The sequence below is a fragment of the Bombina bombina genome, chromosome 4 (assembly GCF_027579735.1).
Source record: "Bombina bombina isolate aBomBom1 chromosome 4, aBomBom1.pri, whole genome shotgun sequence".
NCBI classification, from domain to species: Eukaryota; Metazoa; Chordata; class Amphibia; order Anura; family Bombinatoridae; genus Bombina; species Bombina bombina.
The window spans coordinates 338,231,855-338,253,403 of record NC_069502.1 but is presented as its reverse complement, the minus strand read 5'-3'; the positions used below and the strand labels follow the sequence as shown (position 1 = coordinate 338,253,403).

Sequence of the window (21,549 nt, the reverse complement as noted above, 5' to 3'; positions counted from 1 at the left end):
GTTTTATGTCTTCTCTTGTTAGGTAGTTTAGTGATCTATCATTTGTACCCGGGTCATGTACTTGTGCTGATGTTATTAGTGTGAGATCACTGCGCCCCGCTTCTGTTGCTATTGTGGCTGGCTCTGCTTGAATTAGGTAGTTTTCTAGGGCTGTAGGCTGTGTGTTCTTAAGTGGCTTATTACTTCTTTTAGCAGCCATGTTTTATACTTATTTTGTGTGCTATATGCCTCTGATTTGCCCCTTTCTTTTTATTTTAACACTATTTTCAGCAAAAGGTATGTTGCACTTGTTTTAATTCCTTTAATTTCCCCTCCATAGTGGGCCTTGTCTGTGATTCAATCCTCCAGCCTCTCTAAGGCCTAGATTTGGAGTTTGGCGGTAAAAGGGCTGTTAACGCTCCGCGGGCTTTTTTCTGGCCGCACCATAAAATTAACTCTGGTATCGAGAGTTCAAACAAATGCTGCGTTAGGCTCCAAAAAAGGAGCGTAGAGCATTTTTACCGCAAATGCAACTCTCGATACCAGAGTTGCTTACGGACGCGGCCAGCCTCAAAAACGTGCTCGTGCACGATTCCCCCATAGGAAACAATGGGACTGTTTGAGCTGAAAAAAAACCTAACACCTGCAAAAAAGCAGCGTTCAGCTCCTAACGCAGCCCCATTGTTTCCTATGGGGAAACACTTCCTACGTCTGCACCTAACACTCTAACATGTACCCCGAGTCTAAACACCCCTAACCTTACACTTATTAACCCCTATTCTGCCGCCCCCGCTATCGCTGACCCCTGCATATTTTTTTTAACCCCTAATCTGCCGCTCCGTAAACCGCCGCAACCTACGTTATCCCTATGTACCCCTAATCTGCTGCCCTAACATCGCCGACCCCTATATTATATTTATTAACCCCTAATCTGCCCCCCTCAACGTCGCCGACACCTGCCTACACTTATTAACCCCTAATCTGCCGAGCGGACCTGAGCGCTACTATAATAAAGTTATTTATTTATTTGTTCCGATCAGCCAATAGAATGCGAGCTCAATCTGATTGGCTGATTGGATCAGCCAATCGGATTGAACTTGATTCTGATTGGCTGATTCCATCAGCCAATCAGAAAATTCCTACCTTAATTCCGATTGGCTGATAGAATCCTATCAGCCAATCGGAATTCGAGGGACGCCATCTTGGATGACGTCCCTTAAAGGAACCGTCATTAGTCGGGAGACAACGGAAGAAGAGGATGGATCCGCGTCGCCTGCTTCAAGATGGACCCGCTCCGCACCGGATGGAAGAAGATCGAAGATGCCGCTTGGAGAAGATGTTTGCCGGTCCGGATGTCCTCTTCTTGCCGGATAGGAGGAAGACTTTGGAGCCTCTTCTGGACCTCTTCAGCACCGGATGATGGATCGCCAACCCCCGCTTGGGTTGGATGAAGATGTTGGAGCCAGGACCGATCGGTGAACCTGGTATGGTGAAGACAAGGTAGGAAGATCTTCAGGGGCTTAGTGTTAGGTTTATTTAAGGGGGGTTTGGGTTAGATTAGGGGTATGTGGGTGGTGGGTTGTAATGTTGAGGGGGGGTATTGTATTTATTCTTTTACAGGCAAAAGAGCTGAAATTCTTGGGGCATGCCCCGCAAAGGGCCCTGTTCAGGGCTGGTAAGGTAAAAGAGCTTGTAACTTTTTTAATTTAGAATAGGGTAGGGAATTTTTTATTTTGGGGGGCTTTGTTATTTTATTAGGGGGCTTAGAGTAGGTGTAATTAGTTTAAAATTGTTGTAATATTTTTCTTATGTTTGTAAATATTTTTTTATTTTTTGTAACTTAGTTCTTTTTTATTTTTTGTACTTTAGCTAGTTTATGTAATTGTATTTATTTGTAGGAATTGTGTTTAATTAATTTATTGATAGTGTAGTGTTAGGTTAATTGTAGGTAATTGTAGGTAGTTTATTTAATTATTTTATTGATAGGGTAGTGTTAGGTTTAATTATATCTTAGGTTAGGATTTATTTTACAGGTAAATTTGTTATTATTTTAACTAGGTAACTATTAAATAGTTCTTAACTATTTAATAGCTATTGTACCTAGTTAAAATAAATACCAAGTTGCCTGTAAAATAAATATTAATCCTAAAATAGCTATAATATAATTATAATTTATATTGTAGCTATATTAGGATTTATTTTACAGGTAAGTATTTAGCTTTAAATAGGAATCATTTATTTAATAAGAGTTAATTAATTTCCTTAGATGTAAATTATATTTAAGTTAGGGGGGTGTTAGTGTTAGGGTTAGACTTAGCTTTAGGGGTTAATCAATTTATTAGAATAGCGGTGAGCTCCGGTCATCAGATTAGGGGTTAATAATTGAAGTTAGGTGTCGGCGATGTTAGGGAGGGCAGATTAGGGGTTAATACTATTTATTATAGGGTTAGTGAGGCGGGTTAGGGGTTAATAACTTTATTATAGTAGCGCTCAGGTCCGCTCGGCAGATTAGGGGTTAATAAGTGTAGGCAGGTGTCGGCGACGTTGAGGGGGGCAGATTAGGGGTTAATAAATATAATATAGGGGTCGACGGTGTTAGGGGTAGCAGATTAGGGGTACATAGGGATAACGTAGGTGGCGGCGCTTTGCGGTCGGAAGATTAGGGGTTAATTATTTTAAGTAGCTGGCGGCGACGTTGTGGGGGGCAGGTTAGGGGTTAATAAATGTAATACAGGGGTCGGCGGGGTTAGGGGCAGCAGATTAGGGGTACATAAGTATAACGTAGGTGGCGGTCGGCAGATTAGGGGTTAAAAATTTTAATCGAGTGGCGGCGATGTGGGGGGAGCTCGGTTTAGGGGTACATAGGTAGTTTATGGGTGTTAGTGTACTTTAGGGTACAGTAGTTAAGAGCTTTATGAACCGGCGTTAGCCAGAAAGCTCTTAACTCCTGCTATTTTCAGGCAGCTGGAATTTTGTCGTTAGAGCTCTAACGCTCACTTCAGAAACGACTCTAAATACCGGCGTTAGAAAGATCCCATTGAAAAGATAGGATACGCAAATGGCGTAGGGGGATCTGCGGTATGGAAAAGTCGCTGCTGAAAAGTGAGCGTTAGACCCTTTAATCACTTCACTCCAAATACCAGCGGGCGGCCAAAACCAGCGTTAGGAGCCTCTAACGCTGGTTTTGACGGCTACCGCCGAACTCCAAATCTAGGCCTTAGTGTTGTTTAATTGAGACACTTGCAAAAGTATAAAGTTAATCAGTTCCCTTCTGTGTTACTTAGCAGCACTAGTGTTGGGGCTTTTATTTAATGTGACAGGCGGTGCCTGTGTTTTCCCAGTCAGCCTTAGCTGTTTATGAGATCCGTTTTGTGAGGTGCACTAATATTTATAGATATCTTTAGAAAGGCTGTCTTTTAAACCATCCGTCCCCCTTTGCCTTGCCTCAGTTAGTATAATGTGACAAAGCGACCCCCTGCCTTTATTCTCAATGCTCAATTGTCATATGTGTATTAAATGACTTAGTTCTGCCCCCTACTCCTGTGCTAGGTGCGTTTGGGCCTTTATATGTTTACTGGTGTTTGAGTTAATTTGCCTGCGAGACCTCGTTACGGGTCTCAGAGCTTAATGCGGGTAGGATCGCGGGGTGTGCCAGTCATCAGTCTTACCGGTGAAGAGGCATGTGATCCGCTCTGCGTCAGGGGCCTTTTCTGTGTTGGCAGTCGTTTGGCCGTTACCTATGTGCTCCCGGGTCTCCGTTCCGTATCCCGGTCTCAGTGCCCCTAAAGTCTGAGTGATCCGCTGCAGTGAGTTGTTGATCAGCTCTGTAGGATCTTGAGCTGCTGTCTTGGGTTGCGCCCGCTGAAGCCTCTTGCAAGGTATGATCCTTCTCTTGCAGCCGTTCGTGCGCGGACTTTCTGTGCTCCCTATATTCTCCCTGCTTTTGCGGCCTCTTCTCCTCCAGCGGTGACCGGCACTTGTTTTGTAGTCACTCGCTCTTGGGGCCCCTCCGAGATTGTTCCTTGGCACTTCACACCCCTATGTAGTGTTTCTGGTTGCGTTGCTTGTTATGTGAAAACGCTGATTTTATGATTAAAGACAAAGGGGACTACAGAGCTCTAACACTATGCAGCCATCTTGGTCCGTGGCTAGGCTCCGCCCCGATTGTCCAGTATTTTTATAGGGAGCTAGCAACCCTAATGTGACCAGCATCTAAAAACTCCAAATCAGCTCAGCTCAGGGTTGGAAATGGCTCAGCCGTTAAAGAGTTAAAGTTTTTTTTAATTGTTTTTTTTACATATGCATAGTATATAATATATCAGCAATTCAGTACAGTACTGCAAAGGTCTGCACATGTATATCTGTTCTATAAGCATTTAAAACTCATTCTCTTATTATGATTGCATTTGTGTTCTATTTTAATACTATCCAGTAATACACCCATTGAAAAAAAAACCTTGAGAATATTTATCTTCTATTCTTTGCTGGGGCTAGTCAGAGGTAGGGTTGCCACCTCAGCCATGTTTTCTTGGACACTTATTAGTTACACATGCTGTAGGGTGTGCAGGGAGAAACAGGATCACTATTTGTTTGCTATCCAGGGGTGCAACTCATGTTCCCCTCTGTACACCCTGCAGCATGTGTAACTCATAAGTGTCCAGGAAAACATGGCTGAGGTGGCAACCCTAGTCAGAAGCCATCTCAAGTCAAAAGGATCTCTTGCACTGATCTAAGTAATTGAGGTGTAGCATGTTGCAAGATCACACAAACAACATTTGTTTTTATATCTACAAGATGCTCTCCAGGTAAAGCAGATGAAATAGTGATATTGTTTTATTACTTATTATATAATTTTTGTGCTTAATTAAACATTTTAGGGGAGTTAATGTTGAGTTTAATATTCCTTTAATTTGTATTTTTCCGATGTTAATGGTTCTCCAGTAACCTTCTGTCCATCTTGGTTGTGCATTTGCTCAAGACAAAAACTTGTTTATGCAACAATGTATGTAAGTTATAATGAAATAACGTTAGACCATTCATTATTAACTGTTTCATTCACAGAATTATAACCGACCTGCAATTATGTCACAAGCTGTCCCTGTAGCTGTGAAATTCCTTCACAGGGGAAACAAGGAGTTGTGCAGAAATATGTCTAATTACATTTCACTGGTAGCAATCACCAAGGCAGATCTCCTTGCTGATCACACAGAAGCAATAATAAACAGCATACTTCAAGGTACAAATCAGTTGTTTTATTTGCCTTGCAATAATGTTATATTTGTATGTTTTTTTTATACCAATCAACATGCATTGTGCCATTACACTTTTTTTGTAGTCTTGAAATAAATTAACATACCAACTGTGTGTGAACGTGTTAACACCTTATTTGCTGCAATTGATCTTCAGTTTTAAAATGCACCAATTTAAAGCCTCTTATGTCCTATGCTATAGCTAGGGTTGTCAGTGCCACCACCAATGAGTTACACATGCTACAGGGTATGAAGGGAGGAACATGAATAGTGCTTTCCAGGATCACTATTCCTGTGCTATCCAGGGGTGCAATTCATGTTCCCCTCTGCACACCCTGCAGCATGTGTAACTCATGTGTCCAGGAAAACATGGCTGAGGTGGCCACCTTAGTTATAGCCAATAAAAGATAAGGATAAATGACAATATGTGCACAATTATTATGCTTGGTTAGAGCCCTTTTCAAAAGCAATGCTTACCTATGCCCGTCGGCCTGCTACTGCTTTATTTTATTTAGTTATTATTTTAAACCTTGTCACAGGGTTGTCATCTTATAACATCTGATGTCATTTGATATCTTCTGGGTAGACTAGTAACATTTGCCTTTTCATTTATGTTTTTTTCCCCTTTAAGATACATGGAACTGTAGCTTAGGTGATATAATTAGCTGATGGGTGAGATCAGGTTAGTAAGTATGGTAACTGATCAGCTGATTATTTCACCTGTTCAGATATCATAAAGATCTTTCCCATTGGTTTGCCCTAAGGACTGAAGGTGAAAAACACTGCTCTATGGCTTCCTGGAACCCCCCCAGCCTATGTTCTTCTTGCATGTACTGGTAAAAGCTTCACTGAGGAAAACCCAGGACTGAGTTGAGCCACGGCAGTCTGCTAATTAATTATTTAATTAGATTTTAATTCCACGTATCATCAGGTCACACCTTTTTCTTGGTATAACGAGAGAAATGCAAGCTATATCTGTTGGTAATTATTTTTTTATAACTAGATAGATATTTGTAAGTAGATTATGTTTGTCTTTGAGCACACTCGGCAGTCGGCACCTAGCCATGCCATAGCCAAATGATCCTTTCACAAATGTTCAAATATTAGAAACCAAGCTGAAAATGAATGATCCCAAATTGTTCATTATTTATTTCTTCTTTTAATGTCAAGTTTCTTAATCGTGAAATATTTTTATTGGCATAATATATTTATATAATGTTGTTACATTAGCACAGTCTTTGGGTATCATAGTCATATAAAAATAATTTAGGGTTGGGGCATTTCAGAATTAAAGGGATAGAAAGGTCAAAAAGGAAATGCGCATAGAAGCATTTTTGCAATATATTTTCATTAGCAAAAAATACTTCTATTAAAAGTTATTACAGTTTTTAGTATAATATATAATGTACTAGAAGTGACAATCTTCCTTTTATTTGCATTGGGATGTTGCTCCCTTAAAGGGATAGAAAGGTAATAAATGAAATATATAATAAGCTTCCATTAGCAAAAATGCTTCTAGTAAAAGTTATTACTGTTTTTAAGTGGCATACGCACATATGCTGTGAGGGCCCTTGCACCAGAATTCACACACCGTGCCTGCTCAGAGAGTCAGCATTGGCTTGTATGATACAAATTACATCTTTGGAAGCAATACACACCACCACCAGCTTTCTGAGCAGTCATGGTGTTTAAATACTGGTGCACGGGCCTTCCCAGGCTATGTGTGTATGCCGCAGAAAAACAGTAATAACTTTTACTAGAAGCGTTTTTGCTAATGGAAGCTTATTGCACATTTCATTTTTGACCTTTCTATCCCTTTAAGGGAGCGACATCCCAATTAAACAAAAAAACGATTGTGAGCCACTTCTAGTACATTATACTAAAATACTCTATTTGACAGAGGGAACCAAAAATCTCATGGGACAAAAACTTAAAGGGGCACTGAAACCAAATGTTTTCTTTCGTGATTCAGATAGAGCATGCAATTTTAAGCAACTTTCTAATTTACTCCTATTATCAATTTTTATTCGTTCTCTTGCTATCTTTATTTGAAAAAGAAGGCATCTAAGCTATTTTTTGGTTCAGAGCACTGGATTGAACTTGTTTATTGGTGGATGAATTTATCCACCAATCAGCAAGAACAACCCAGGTTGTTCACCAAAAATGGGCCAGCATCTAAACTTACATTCTTGCATTTCAAATAAAGATACCAAGAGAATGAAGAAAAATTGATAATCGGAGTAAATGAGAAAGTTGCTTAAAATTGCATGCTCTATCTGAATCACAAAATTTGGGTTCAGTGTCCCTTTAAGGAATAGAGTTATTGTTAGGGGATCAAGGCCAGTTTTTATATGAGAAGGTGATCTGGGGCAGATAACTTAAAGAGACATAAAACCCCAAATTTTTCATTCATGATTCAGATAGAGCATGCAATTTAAACATCTTTCTAATTTACTTCTATTATATATTTTTATTTGTTCTCCTGGTATCTTTTGTTGAAAAACTGGGATGCATGCTTAGGAGTTTGCCTATTCACACTAACGCTCTCACAAACACACACTCTCACACACACAAATACATTCTCTTTCACACAGAAACTCTCACACACAAAAAGACCCTGGTCAACACAAAAACAGACTCTCATGCACAAAGAAACTTACACACACAGACTCACACACAGACACACTCCTGCACTCAGACACACTACCACACACATGAGAGAGAAATAACTGTAGGCATGAGCAGTATGTTGCAAATGCACAATGTCCCCTTTTTGGCAGTGGTTGTTTCGTACCAAACCTGAACATTTGTATGTGTGGGCCTGACTCCGCTTCTCAAACAGACACACAAATGGAAACCTGAACTGTCCGGGTCATTCCAGAACAGGTGGAACCTAATGCACAGTCAGAGAACAGTGAAATGGAACAAGCCCAGGACTTACCAAGATCCATTCACTCCCATCTGGCCTTCCTGTCCTATTCTAAAAAGAAGACAGCCTGTTAGTAAACAGACAGGTCAATCTATACACTGGCCGGTGCTTTTTTAGAAAGCAAGCTCTGTTACATAGAAAATACTAATTAATTAAGAGAAAAGGTGGGAGAGAGAGGAGAAAAGGGGGGAGGGAAAGAAGGGAGGGAACGAAATGAGTGAAAGAAGGGAGCAAGGGAGGGAGTTGAGAGAAAGAAGGGAGGGAGTTGAGTGAGGGAGTAAATTGAGGGAGGAAGGGAGTTGATGGAGGAAGGGAGGGAGAAAGGGAAAGAAGGGAGAGAGGAAGGGAGGGAGAGAAGAATACACTTTGAAACAATCACTGCCACCCCATATTCAAAATTCTAACAAAAGATTATTCCATTTGTTAGATCTTTGTTAGATCAGGTTAGATCAACTGTTTTTTTCATTAGATCTACTCTAAAATATGAAATATTAACAATCTTTTTCAGGGGGGGGCTAACCAGTAGCCAACCCTCCCTCAACAAAAATGTTGACAAAATGTTATTGATTATGATAGCTCCACGTTAGATCAGGTTTGATCAGCCAAACGTTTTGCTAGATCTAGTCTAATTACTGAGATATTGAATTTTTAATGAGGGGGCTAGCCCCCCCCTCAACTTAAAGCTGGACCAAATTTTATTGATTTTGAGATATACGTTAGATCAGCTTAGATGAACTGTTTTTCTCATTAGATCTATCACGCAAGAGGCGGTATTCACAATCCTATTTTGTGTGCGGGGGAGGGGTGATCATGGGTTAGCCCCCCCCTCAACTGAAATCTGGACCAAATTGTATTGATTTTGATAGATATACATTAGATCAGGTTAGATCAACTGTTTTTTCCGTTAGATCTATCACGCAAGAGGCAGTATTTACAATCATAGGCCTAGATTTGGAGTTCGGCGGTAAAAGGGCTGTTAACGCTCCGCGGGCTTTTTTCTGGCCGCACCATAAAATTAACTCTGGTATCGAGAGTTCAAACAAATGCTGCGTTAGGCTCCAAAAAAGGAGCGTAGAGCATTTTTGCCGCAAATGCAACTCTCGATACCAGAGTTGCTTACGGACGCGGCCGGCCTCAAAAACGTGCTCGTGCACGATTCCCCCATGGGAAACAATGGGGCTGTTTGAGCTGAAAAAAAACCTAACACCTGCAAAAAAGCAGCGTTCAGCTCCTAACGCAGCCCCATTGTTTCCTATGGGGGAACACTTCCTATGTCTGCACCTAACACTCTAACATGTACCCCGAGTCTAAACACCCCTAACCTTACACTTATTAACCCCTAATCTGCCGCCCCCGCTATCGCTGACCCCTGCATATTTTTTTTAACCCCTAATCTGCCGCTCCGTAAACCGCCGCCACCTAAGTTATCCTTATGTACCCCTAATCTGCTGCCCCTAACATCGCCGACCCCTATATTATATTTATTAACCTCTAACCTGCCTCCCACAACGTCGCCGACACCTGCCTACACTTATTAACTCCTAATCTGCCGAGCGGACCTGAGCGCTACTATAATAAAGTTATGAACCCCTAACCCGCCTCACTAACCCGATCATAAATAGTATTAACCCCTAATCTGCCCTCCCTAACATCGCCGACACCTAACTTCAATTATTAACCCCTAATCTGCCGACCGGAGCTCACCGCTATTCTAATAAATGTATTAACCCCTAAAGCTAAGTCTAACCCTAACACTAACACCCCCCTAAGTTAAATATAATTTTTATCTAACGAAATAAATTAACTCTTATTAAATAAATTATTCCTATTTAAAGCTAAATACTTACCTGTAAAATAAATCCTAATATAGCTACAATATAAATTATAATTATATTATAGCTATTTTAGGATTAATATTTATTTTACAGGCAACTTTGTAATTATTTTAACCAGGTACAATAGCTATTAAATAGTTAAGAACTATTTAATAGTTACCTAGTTAAAATAATAACAAAGTTACCTGTAAAATAAATCCTAACCTAAGATATAATTAAACCTAACACTACCCTATCAATAAAATAATTAAATAAACTACCTACAATTACCTACAATTAACCTAACACTACACTATCAATAAATTAATTAAACACAATTCCTACAAATAAATACAATTAAATAAACTAGCTAAAGTACAAAAAATAAAAAAGAACTAAGTTACAGAAAATAAAAAAATATTTACAAACATAAGAAAAATATTACAACAATTTTAAACTAATTATACCTACTCTAAGCCCCCTAATAAAATAACAAAGCCCCCCAAAATAAAAAATTCCCTACCCTATTCTAAATTAAAAAAGTTACAAGCTCTTTTACCTTACCAGCCCTGAACAGGGCCCTTTGCGGGGCATGCCCCAAGAATTTCAGCTCTTTTGCCTGTAAAAGAATAAATACAATACCCCCCCCCCCAACATTACAACCCACCACCCACATACCCCTAATCTAACCCAAACCCCCCTTAAATAAACCTAACACTAAGCCCCTGAAGATCTTCCTACCTTGTCTTCACCATACCAGGTTCACCGATCCGTCCTGAAGAGCTCCTCCGATGTCCTGATCCAAGCCCAAGCGGGGGCTGAAGAGGTCCATGATCCGGTCAAAGTCTTCATCCAAGCGGGGCAGAAGAGGATCTTCCATCCGATTGAAGTCATCATCCAGGCGGCATCTTCTATGGTCTTCCATCCGGAGCGAAGCGGCAGGATCCTGAAGACCTCCAGCGCGGAACATCCATCCGGACCGACAACTGAACGACGAATGACTGTTCCTTTAAGGGACGTCATCCAAGATGGCGTCCCTCGAATTCCGATTGGCTGATAGGATTCTATCAGCCAATCGGAATTAAGGTAGGAATTTTCTGATTGGCTGATGGAATCAGCCAATCAGAATCAAGTTCAATCCGATTGGCTGATCCAATCAGCCAATCAGATTGAGCTCGCATTCTATTGGCTGTTCCGATCAGCCAATAGAATGCGAGCTCAATCTGATTGGCTGATTGGATCGGCCAATCGGATTGAACTAGATTCTGATTGGCTGATTCCATCAGCCAATCAGAAAATTCCTACCTTAATTCCGATTGGCTGATAGAATCCTATCAGCCAATCGGAATTCGAGGGACGCCATCTTGGATGACGTCCCTTAAAGGAACAGTCATTCGTCGTTCAGTCGTCGGTCCGGATGGATGTTCCGCGCTGGAGGTCTTCAGGATCCTGCCGCTTCGCTCCGGATGGAAGAAGATCGAAGATGCCGCTTGGAGAAGATGTTTGCCGGTCCGGATGTCCTCTTCTTGCCGGATAGGAGGAAGACTTTGGAGCCTCTTCTGGACCTCTTCAGCACCGGATTATGGATCGCCAACCCCCGCTTGGGTTGGATGAAGATCTTGGAGCCAGGACGGATCGGTGATACCTGGATGGTGAAGACAAGGTAGGAAGATCTTCAGGGGATTAGTGTTAGGTTTATTTAAGGGGGGTTTGGGTTAGATTAGGGGTATGTGGGTGGTGGGTTGTAATGTTGGGGGGGGGGTATGGTATGTTTTTTTTTTACAGGCAAAAGAGCTGAACTTCTTGGGGCATGCCCCGCAAAGGGCCCTGTTCAGGGCTGGTAAGGTAAAAGAGCTTGTAACTTTTTTAATTTAGAATAGGGTAGGGAATTTTTTATTTTGGGGGGCTTTGTTATTTTATTAGGGGGCTTAGAGTAGGTGTAATTAGTTTAAAATTGTTGTAATATTTTTCTTATGTTTGTAAATATTTTTTTATTTTCTGTAACTTAGTTCTTTTTTATTTTTTGTACTTTAGCTAGTTTATTTATTTCGTTAGATGTAAATTATATTTAACTTAAGGGGGGTGTTAGTGTTAGGGTTAGACTTAGCTTTAGGGGTTAATCCATTTATTAGAATAGCGGTGAGCTCCAATCGGAAGATTAGGGGTTAATAATTGAAGGTAGGTGTCGGCGATGTTAGGGAGGGCAGATTAGGGGTTAATACTATTTATGATAGGGTTAGTGAGGCGGATTAGGGGTTAATAACTTTATTATAGTAGCGGTGCGGTCCGCTCGGCAGATTAGGGGTTAATAAGTGTAGGCAGGTGGAGGCGACGTTGTGGGGGGCAGATTAGGGGTTAATAAATATAATATAGGGGTCGGCGGTGTTAGGGGTAGCAGATTAGGGGTACATAGGGATAACGTAGGTGGCGGCGCTTTGCGGTCGGAAGATTAGGGGTTAATTATTTTAAGTAGCTGGCGGCGACGTTGTGGGGGGCAGGTTAGGGGTTAATAAATGTAATACAGGGGTCGGCGGGGTTAGGGGCAGCAGATTAGGGGTACATAAGTATAACGTAGGTGGCGGTCGGCAGATTAGGGGTTAAAAATTTTAATCGAGTGTCGGCGATGTGGGGGGGCCTCGGTTTAGGGGTACATAGGTAGTTTATGGGTGTTAGTGTACTTTAGGGTACAGTAGTTAAGAGCTTTATGAACCGGCGTTAGCCAGAAAGCTCTTAACTCCTGCTATTTTCAGGCGGCTGGAATTTTGTCGTTAGAGCTCTAACGCTCACTTCAGAAACGACTCTAAATACCAGCGTTAGAAAGATCCCATTGAAAAGATAGGCTACGCAAATGGCGTAGGGGGATCTGCGGTATGGAAAAGTCGCGGCTGAAAAGTGAGCGTTAGACCCTTTAATCACTGACTCCAAATACCAGCGGGCGGCCAAAACCAGCGTTAGGAGCCTCTAACGCTGGTTTTGACGGCTACCGCCGAACTCCAAATCTAGGCCATAGTTTGTGTGCAGGGGAGTGATGATCACTGGGCTAGCCCCCCTCAACTGAAATCTGGACCAAATTTTATTGATTTTGACAGATATACGTTAGATCAGGTTAGATCGACTGTTTTTTTTTTTTTAGATCTATCACACAAGAGGCGGTATTCACAATCCTAGTTTGTGTGCCGGTGAAGATTGATCACTGGGCTAGCCCCCCTTCAACTGAAATCCCTTTCTATCATTTAGCTTAGCATATCATTTCCATAGAAAAGGCTAAACCAGGGCCAGACTGACATATCGGGATACTGAGAAAATACCCGGTAGGCTGTCAGCTGCTGTGGCCAGATTCACAAGCATTTTTTTAAAAAATGTTTTTATTTCTCATGCTGCACCTAGCCCATCAGTCCTCAGGTGTCGCTGCACAATAATAATTCTGCCCACAGTGGTAGCATGCAGGAGAGCACGCCTATGCACAGACCTGTCAGTGCTCCTGCACGCACTTGGTGCATTTGGCCTGTGAGAGGCGTTATTATAACCCCGCCCAAAGCTCTGCACAAGACCAAGAGACATTCAGCAGTGACCTTCAGCCACACTCCCCAAAACCATAGTGTCCCTCTTTGGACATATGAAATGTTGAGAGGCATGTAATAATAAGTATTCTTTATCACCATATGAGTGTGATAGGGTTGGGGTGAATGTGACTTGGTTGGAGAAGGGAGTGTGACAGGGCGAGGAGAGGTAAGTGTGACAGGATTTGGAGAGTTAATGTGACAGCGTGAGTGTGGTAGAGTGTGACAGGTTTAAAGGCGTTAATGTGATAGGGTAAGTGTGACAGGGTTGGGGTTGAGTGTGGCATGGTTGGAGGAGGTAGTGTGACAGGCCGAGGGGAGGTGAGTGTGGGGGATTGAGGGGTTTATGTGACAGGGTGAGTGTGGCATGGTTGGGGGGCTGAGTGACCGGATTGCAGGGGTTAATGCAGGGTTGCTCAAACATTTGGCCCTCCAGATGTTATGAACTGCATCTCCCATAATGCACTTACAGCCATAATTTTTGCAAAGCATCAAGTAGAGATGTATTCCACAACATCTGGAGGGCCAAAGGTTGAGCACCCCTGGGAGGGGAGTGTGACAGGGTTGGGGGGGTGAGTGGGACAGTGCGAGAGAAGGTGAGTGTGACAGGATAAGTGGATTAATGTGATCAGGTGAGTGTGGCAGGGTGAAGGGGGGGGTGGTAGACAGGGCCGGAGTGGGACCAAAAATAGGCCCAGGCATTTTAAGGCAAAGCAGCCCAACCTTATTTCTTGTCAACACCAGAATTTTTGTTGTTTAAAAATATAGATAATCCCTTTATTACCCATTCCCTAGTTTTGCACAACAACACTGTTAGACAGCCCCCTGATCACATAACATTTGATTTATTATGTATTGACTTTCATTTTAGTGCAGTGTCACAAGCCACGGGCGTGATCACAATGTTTTCTATATGGCTCACATGAACTAGCTCTCCCCTGTTGTGAAAAGCAAATAAAAAAGCAGGTGATAAGAGGCGGCCTTCAAGGGCTTAGAAATTATCATATGAGCCTTCCTAGGTTTAGCTTTTAACTAAGAATACCAAGAGAACAAAGCAAAATTGGTGATACAAGTAAATTGGAAAGTTGTTTAAAATTACATGCCCTATTTGAAACATAAAAGGTTTTTTTGGACTTGACTGTCCCTTTAACACTCGCTTGTTCAGGATGACTGAAATGCTGTGCTATAGTGCAACTGTTTGCACCACAGCAGGGGATTGCGTTGCACAAGAATCCTCTTGTGCAAAATTTAATTTTACCTTGCTATGAAACCTGGCCGCCTGCAGGGATGGTAAATATCCCCTAATGTGTGACATCCAGCACTACAGAAATACACTTGTATGAATGCAGACCCCACATACACACACTCATATGTAAGCAGATCACACATACTCCCATTTCCAACACACTCATATGCGCGCACATCACACATACACACACATACACACACTCATATGCACGCACATCACACATACACACACACACACACACTCATATGCAAGCACATTACACATACACACACATACACACACTCATATGCAAGCACATCACACATACACACACATACACACACTCATATGCACGCACATCACACATACACACACATACACACACTCATATGCAAGCACATCACACATACACACACATACACACACTCATATGCACGCACATCACACATACACACACATACACACACTCATATGCACGCACATCACACATACACACACATACACACACTCATATGCAAGCACATCACACATACACACACATACACACACTCATATGCAAGCACATCACACATACACACACATACACACACTCATATGCACGCACATCACACATACACACACACATACACACACTCATATGCACGCACATCACACATACACACACATACACACATTCATATGCAAGCACATTACACATACACACACTCATATGCACGCACATCACACATACACACACATACACACATTCATATGCAAGCACATCACACATACACACACTCATATGCAAGCACATCATACATACACACACTCATATGCACGCACATCACACATACACACACTCATATGCACGCACATCACACATACACACACATACACACACTCATATGCACGCACATCACACATACACACACATACACACACTCATATGCAAGCACATCACACATACACACACATACACACACTCATATGCAAGCACATCACACATACACACACATACACACACTCATATGCACGCACATCACACATACACACACACATACACACACTCATATGCACGCACATCACACATACACACACATACACACATTCATATGCAAGCACATTACACATACACACACTCATATGCACGCACATCACACATACACACACATACACACATTCATATGCAAGCACATCACACATACACACACTCATATGCAAGCACATCATACATACACACACTCATATGCACGCACATCACACATACACACACTCATATGCACGCACATCACACATACACACACATACACACATTCATATGCAAGCACATTACACATACATACACTCATATGCACACACAACACATACACCCACTTAAGGCTGTGACACACTGCAAGCACTGAAGTAGCTGTGCTGCTGTCACTGTGCCCCAAGAAACGGCCCTGTCAACTAGTCAAGAAAAAACAAAACAATGTGTTCACTTTTAACACAATTTTAAAAACACTGACTTGATGGCTCTGAAGATCACCGGTTCCACTTCTCACAATCCCAGCTCCCTTCCCCAGTTTTGCTACAATGTCTGCATGGAGTGCAGAGGCTGTTGTGTCACATGTGACATCATCAGCCTGAGGCCGCAGCAGTTTTTTTTTTTTTTTTTTGCAGAGTGTAAATAATGAATAGGTAGGCAGAGTTATGGGAGCTGGAGGCCCACCGGGCATTTGCCCGATGGTCAGTCTGGGCCTGGTGATCAGTGACAAGCTGTGAGGTTAGAGGCTGGTGAGACAGTAGCTACGTTAGACACCCAAGAAACACATATATGAACCGAATAGAGATAGCTTAAAGGGATACTAAACCCATTTTTTTTTCTGTGATTAGTTTGTGATATTCACTTATTATTTGTTTATATTTAGTTATAAAACTGGTTATAAACACTGCTGCCAGATGGCAAAAGACATGTGCACGCTCCTGAGCACACCTAGGATACTAGAATATTATCAAATTTGCTTCATTCTGTCAGAATCCTTTGTTAAAGGAGCAGCAATGCACGACTAAGAGCTAGCTGCTGACAAGTAACTGCATGATTTTTGTCACTGGCACAATTCATCTGTTCAGCTAGCTCCAGTAGTGCATTGCTGCTTCTTTAACAAAGGATATCTGGAGAATGAAGCTGATTTGATCATTGAAGTAGTACTGCTAATCAGAGGAGATATGCAACCTGTCATTTATTAGTCAGGGGTACAAAGAGCAACAGTTGGGAAGCATGCATGATTGTTAAAGGGATACTAAACCCAAATTGTTTCTTTAATGATTCAGCTAGAGCATGGAATTTTAGGCAACTTTCTAATTTACTCCTATTATCAATTTTTCTTCATTCTCTCTCTTTTCATAATGTAAAGCTTAGGAGCAGGCCCATTTTTGGTTCAGAACCTGGGTAATGCTTGCTTATTGGTGACTTAATATAGACACCAATAAGCAAGCGCTATCCAGGGTGCTGAACCTAAAATGGGCCAGCTCCTAAGCTTTACATTCCTACTATTTAAATAAAGATATATTTTTTTTCTGCAGGTCACTTTAAAATGAAATTAAGTAGTAAAATTAGGCAGTTACACTAAAGCAGTTTCTCAACCACGGTCCTCAAGTACCCCAAACAGGCCAGGATTGCATTATTGCTAAAGCAGTGCACAGGTGAAATGATCATCTTATGGATGATAGCAGGTTAGTAACCATGGTGTTACTGATCAGCTGATCATTTCACCTGTGCAGTGGTTCAACTATAATAAAAACTGGCCTGTTGGGGGTACTTGAGGACCGCTGTTGAGAAACACTGCACTAAAGCACCAGCTCATCTAGTACCATACCTAACATCTAGTACCATACCTAACATCTAGTACCATACTTAAAAGAGATAGATAAATTACTAATACCAGTGGAAAGTGCAACATCTGTCCTTACACAAAAATGGCATCAAATCTGTTACCCTTCAAGTTGAAATCATAATTCCTTAAAATAATAAAGTGGGATCTTAAGGCTTTATTACAGATGAAAAGTTCTCTGGAAAATTAGTGCATCTAGGCCAACTACCCTACAATTATTACAGTGCTCAGCAATGTTCCCTCTAGCTAAAATAGTTAAAAGTAGTATTTAGTGGAGAGACTTCCGGTAGGTGGGACGTAAGCTAGTGGCAGTCGCAAGCGCTCCTAGCCCGAAACTCGAAAGGGGGCTTATAAAATCTGTCCTGACAGTGTGCTCCTATTGGCTATTGTGTACAGAGACAGTATTATATTAGGTAACTGGTGTGCCCGGCATAGGTGGTCTACAAGAAAGCCTCTCTGACCTGAGATTTAAAGAGAGAAGTTACACATAAATACAGAAAAGAGACCAGTGTGTGTTACCTAACAAGGACATATATGGATATTTTCATGGTCATATGTACACCAAAGAATGTGTCTTTTTAAGGTTTAGACCGCAGATAAATGTGGATGCATCACCTTTGTATTAGAATTAATTAGAATCAATGCTGTAGAGGATAAGTTGATGAAGACGGTCTTGTACTTCTGTTGTTGGTCATTTTTTTTCTACAGGAATTGAACGATGGACACTAAGCTGTATGATACATCATATGCTGTATGTGTAGAATAAGATCTGCAGTAGGGGCATATGACTGTTAAAAATATTTTCTGCTGATATATGGCACAAAGATGACAGGGCACACAGACTGTGTTATAAAGATCCAGACCTTGTGGAAAGTTCTTAAATTATAGCGATACAAATATAAGTGGGTGCAGAACTAATAAGAAGGGCAAGTAGGGCATGAAAGCTATGAAAAAAACAGGAGTACATTACAAACAGAATGTGTCATGATCTGTAAATATAAAGCATAGAAGACACTAAGTGAATCACTTGATATACAGCCACCACTGGCATACACAATATACATACACACAGCATATTGTTGAGATCACATTTAAGGTGGATATAAAGGGAATATAGTTTAAAGAGAGATTGACATGTCAATCTTGGTATTTTAGACGGGGTAATATAGTCAGATAGCCCACAAGCACACCCAGCCAAAGGAAGTAAGATAATTAAAGAGAATAGCGGTTAGGAGGGATTAATATTAAGAGGGGAAAGGAAAGAGTAAGCGCACTGAACGTTACAATTTTATTTCACACTTGTACGGGTAATGGAAAAATTCATGACAAATAGCAAAACAAGATCCCCGGCGATGCCCTTAAAAAAGGATAGAAAGACCAAAGCGGCTCAGGAGGCCTCGCACGAAAACTTGGTAGAAAGCAGTATGTCAGCAGACACACAAACAAGAATGAATCAGCTAGCAGAAATGATCATGCCACAATTTGACTCAATTAAGATAGAAATAGTAGAACTGACAACAGAGGTCAGGCAGTTTTCCAAACGTATATCTGAAATAGAAACTAGGATCTCTGATTTAGAGGACACAAGTAGCGCGCAGAAAGCAATAAATAAAAAACTCTTTAGAGGTGATAACTGCATTGCAGACAAAACTTGCAGACTTGGAAGATAGATCACGACGTGAATATGTTCGTATAATAGGTTTGCCAGAATCCACTGCACTGAGTATAAGGATCTAGTGACATTTGCATCAAGTACATTACCACACCTATTGGGGATGCAGTTACAAGGTGGGAAACTACAAGTAGAAAGGGCACATAGAACCGGGACTATTAAAAGATTCCCAGATGGGAATAGCAAGCCCATAATGGTTATGGTAAAATACCTCAGTTTTCAGGAAAAAATTGAGATCATGAGGGCATATAGGAAATGTAACTCCCTAATGATAGGAGCAAAACAGATATACATATTTCAAGACTACTCAGTGGAAACGGCAACTAAAAGAGAAAGTATGGCGCCCTTTTGTATAACCCTTATTAAACATAATTTCAAAGCCAGCCTAAGATACCCAGCCAAGATAATGATAGAAGATAGTGAAGGATTAATTGTGTTAAACTCTATGGAAGATGCGAAAACATTTATTAGGGGAAAGAACATAAGCTTAGAGAGACTAGATTTGCATCAACAATATTTGATAAGACCGGGTTTATGACGAAGAATTTAGGGTATAAAATGAAACAGAACAACCAAGTACTTAAAGGAAATAGCAGTATGATTGGTAGCCAATTGGAATTAAGGTAGAAAAAATCCTATTGGCTGATGCAATCAGGATTGAAGTTCAATCCTATTGGCTGATCCTATCAGCCAATAGGATTGAGCTCACATTCTATTGGCTGATTGGAACAGCCAATAGAATGCGAGCTCAATCCTATTGGCTGATTGGATCAGCCAATAGGATTTTTTCTACTTTAATTCCGATTCGCATATAGTAGTTTAGTTTAGGCTAGGGCTAACCTGTTATTGTAACAGGTTAGGTTTTATTTTACAGGTACTTTTGTATTTATTTTAGCTAGGTAGTTATTAAATAGTTAATAGCTATTTAATAACTATTCTACCTAGTTAAAATAAATACAAACTTGCCTGTGAAATAACAATAAAACCTAACGGCAAGATTACGAGTTTTGCTTTAGCCTTAAAAAGCAGCGTTAAGGGGTCCTAACGCTGCTTTTTATCTAACGCTGGTATTAAAAGTTTGGCAGGTACAGGTGTACTGCTCACTTTTCTTCCGTGACTTTTCCATACCGCAAATCCCCTTACGTCAATTGCGTATCCTATCTTTTCTATGGGATTTGCCTAAAACCGGTATTACAAGTCTTGGAAGAAGTGAGCGGTAGACCCTCTCCTGCAAGACTTCTACCGCATTTAAAAGTCAGTAGTTAAGAGTTTTATGGGTTAACGCCGTAACATAAAACTCTTAACTAAAGTGCTAACAAGTACACTAACACCCATAAACTACATATTAACCCCTAAACCGAGGCCCCCCCACATCGCAAACACTATAATAAATATTTTTAACCCCTAATCTGCCGACTGAACATCGCCGCCACCTACATTATACTTATGAACCCCTAATCTGCTGCCCCTAACATCGCCGCAACCTACAATATAGTTATTAACCCCTAATCTGTCGTCCCCAACGTCGCCGCAACCTAACTACACTTATTAACCCCTAATCTGCCGACCGACATCGCCGCTACTTTAATAAATGTATTAACCTCTAAACCGCCGCACTCCCGCCTCGCAAACACTAGTTAATTTTTATTAACCCCTAATCTGCCTGCCCTAACATCGCTGACACCTACTTACATTTATTAACCCTTAATCTGCCACCACCAACGTCGCCGCTACTATAATAAAGTTATTAACCCCTAAACCTAAGTCTAACCCTAACCCTAACACCCCCCTAATTTAAATATAATTTAAATACATCTAAATAAAATAACTACAATTAAATAAATTATTCCTATTTAAAACTAAATACTTACCTGTAAAATAAACCATAAGATATCTACAATATAATTAATAATTACATTGTAGCTATCTTATGATTTATTTTTATTTTACAGGCAACTTTGTATTTATTTTAACTAGGTACAATAGTTATTAAATAGTTATTAACTATTTAATAACAACCTAGCTAAAATAAGTACAAAATTACCTGTAAAATAAATTCTAACCTAAGTTACAATTACACCTAACACTACACTATCATTAAATAAATTACCTAAAATACCTACAATTAATTACAATTAAATACAATAAAGTGAATTACGAAAAAAATAAACACTAAATTACAGAAAATAAAAAATTACAAGAAGTTTAAACTAATTACACCTAATCTAAGCCCCCTAATAAAATAGCCCCCCAAAATAATAAAAAG

General features: G+C 40.7%; 1 protein-coding gene across 1 annotated transcript in view; it reads left to right on the top strand.

Moving 5' to 3' along the window:
* VEPH1 (ventricular zone expressed PH domain containing 1) overlaps nt 1-21,549 on the top strand; it is a 971,752-nt gene that overhangs the window by 75,318 nt on the left and 874,885 nt on the right. The window contains exon 3 of the mRNA XM_053711791.1: nt 5,041-5,215. Coding sequence (XP_053567766.1) covers nt 5,041-5,215 — 175 coding nt within the window. The remainder of the gene's footprint in view (nt 1-5,040; nt 5,216-21,549) is intronic.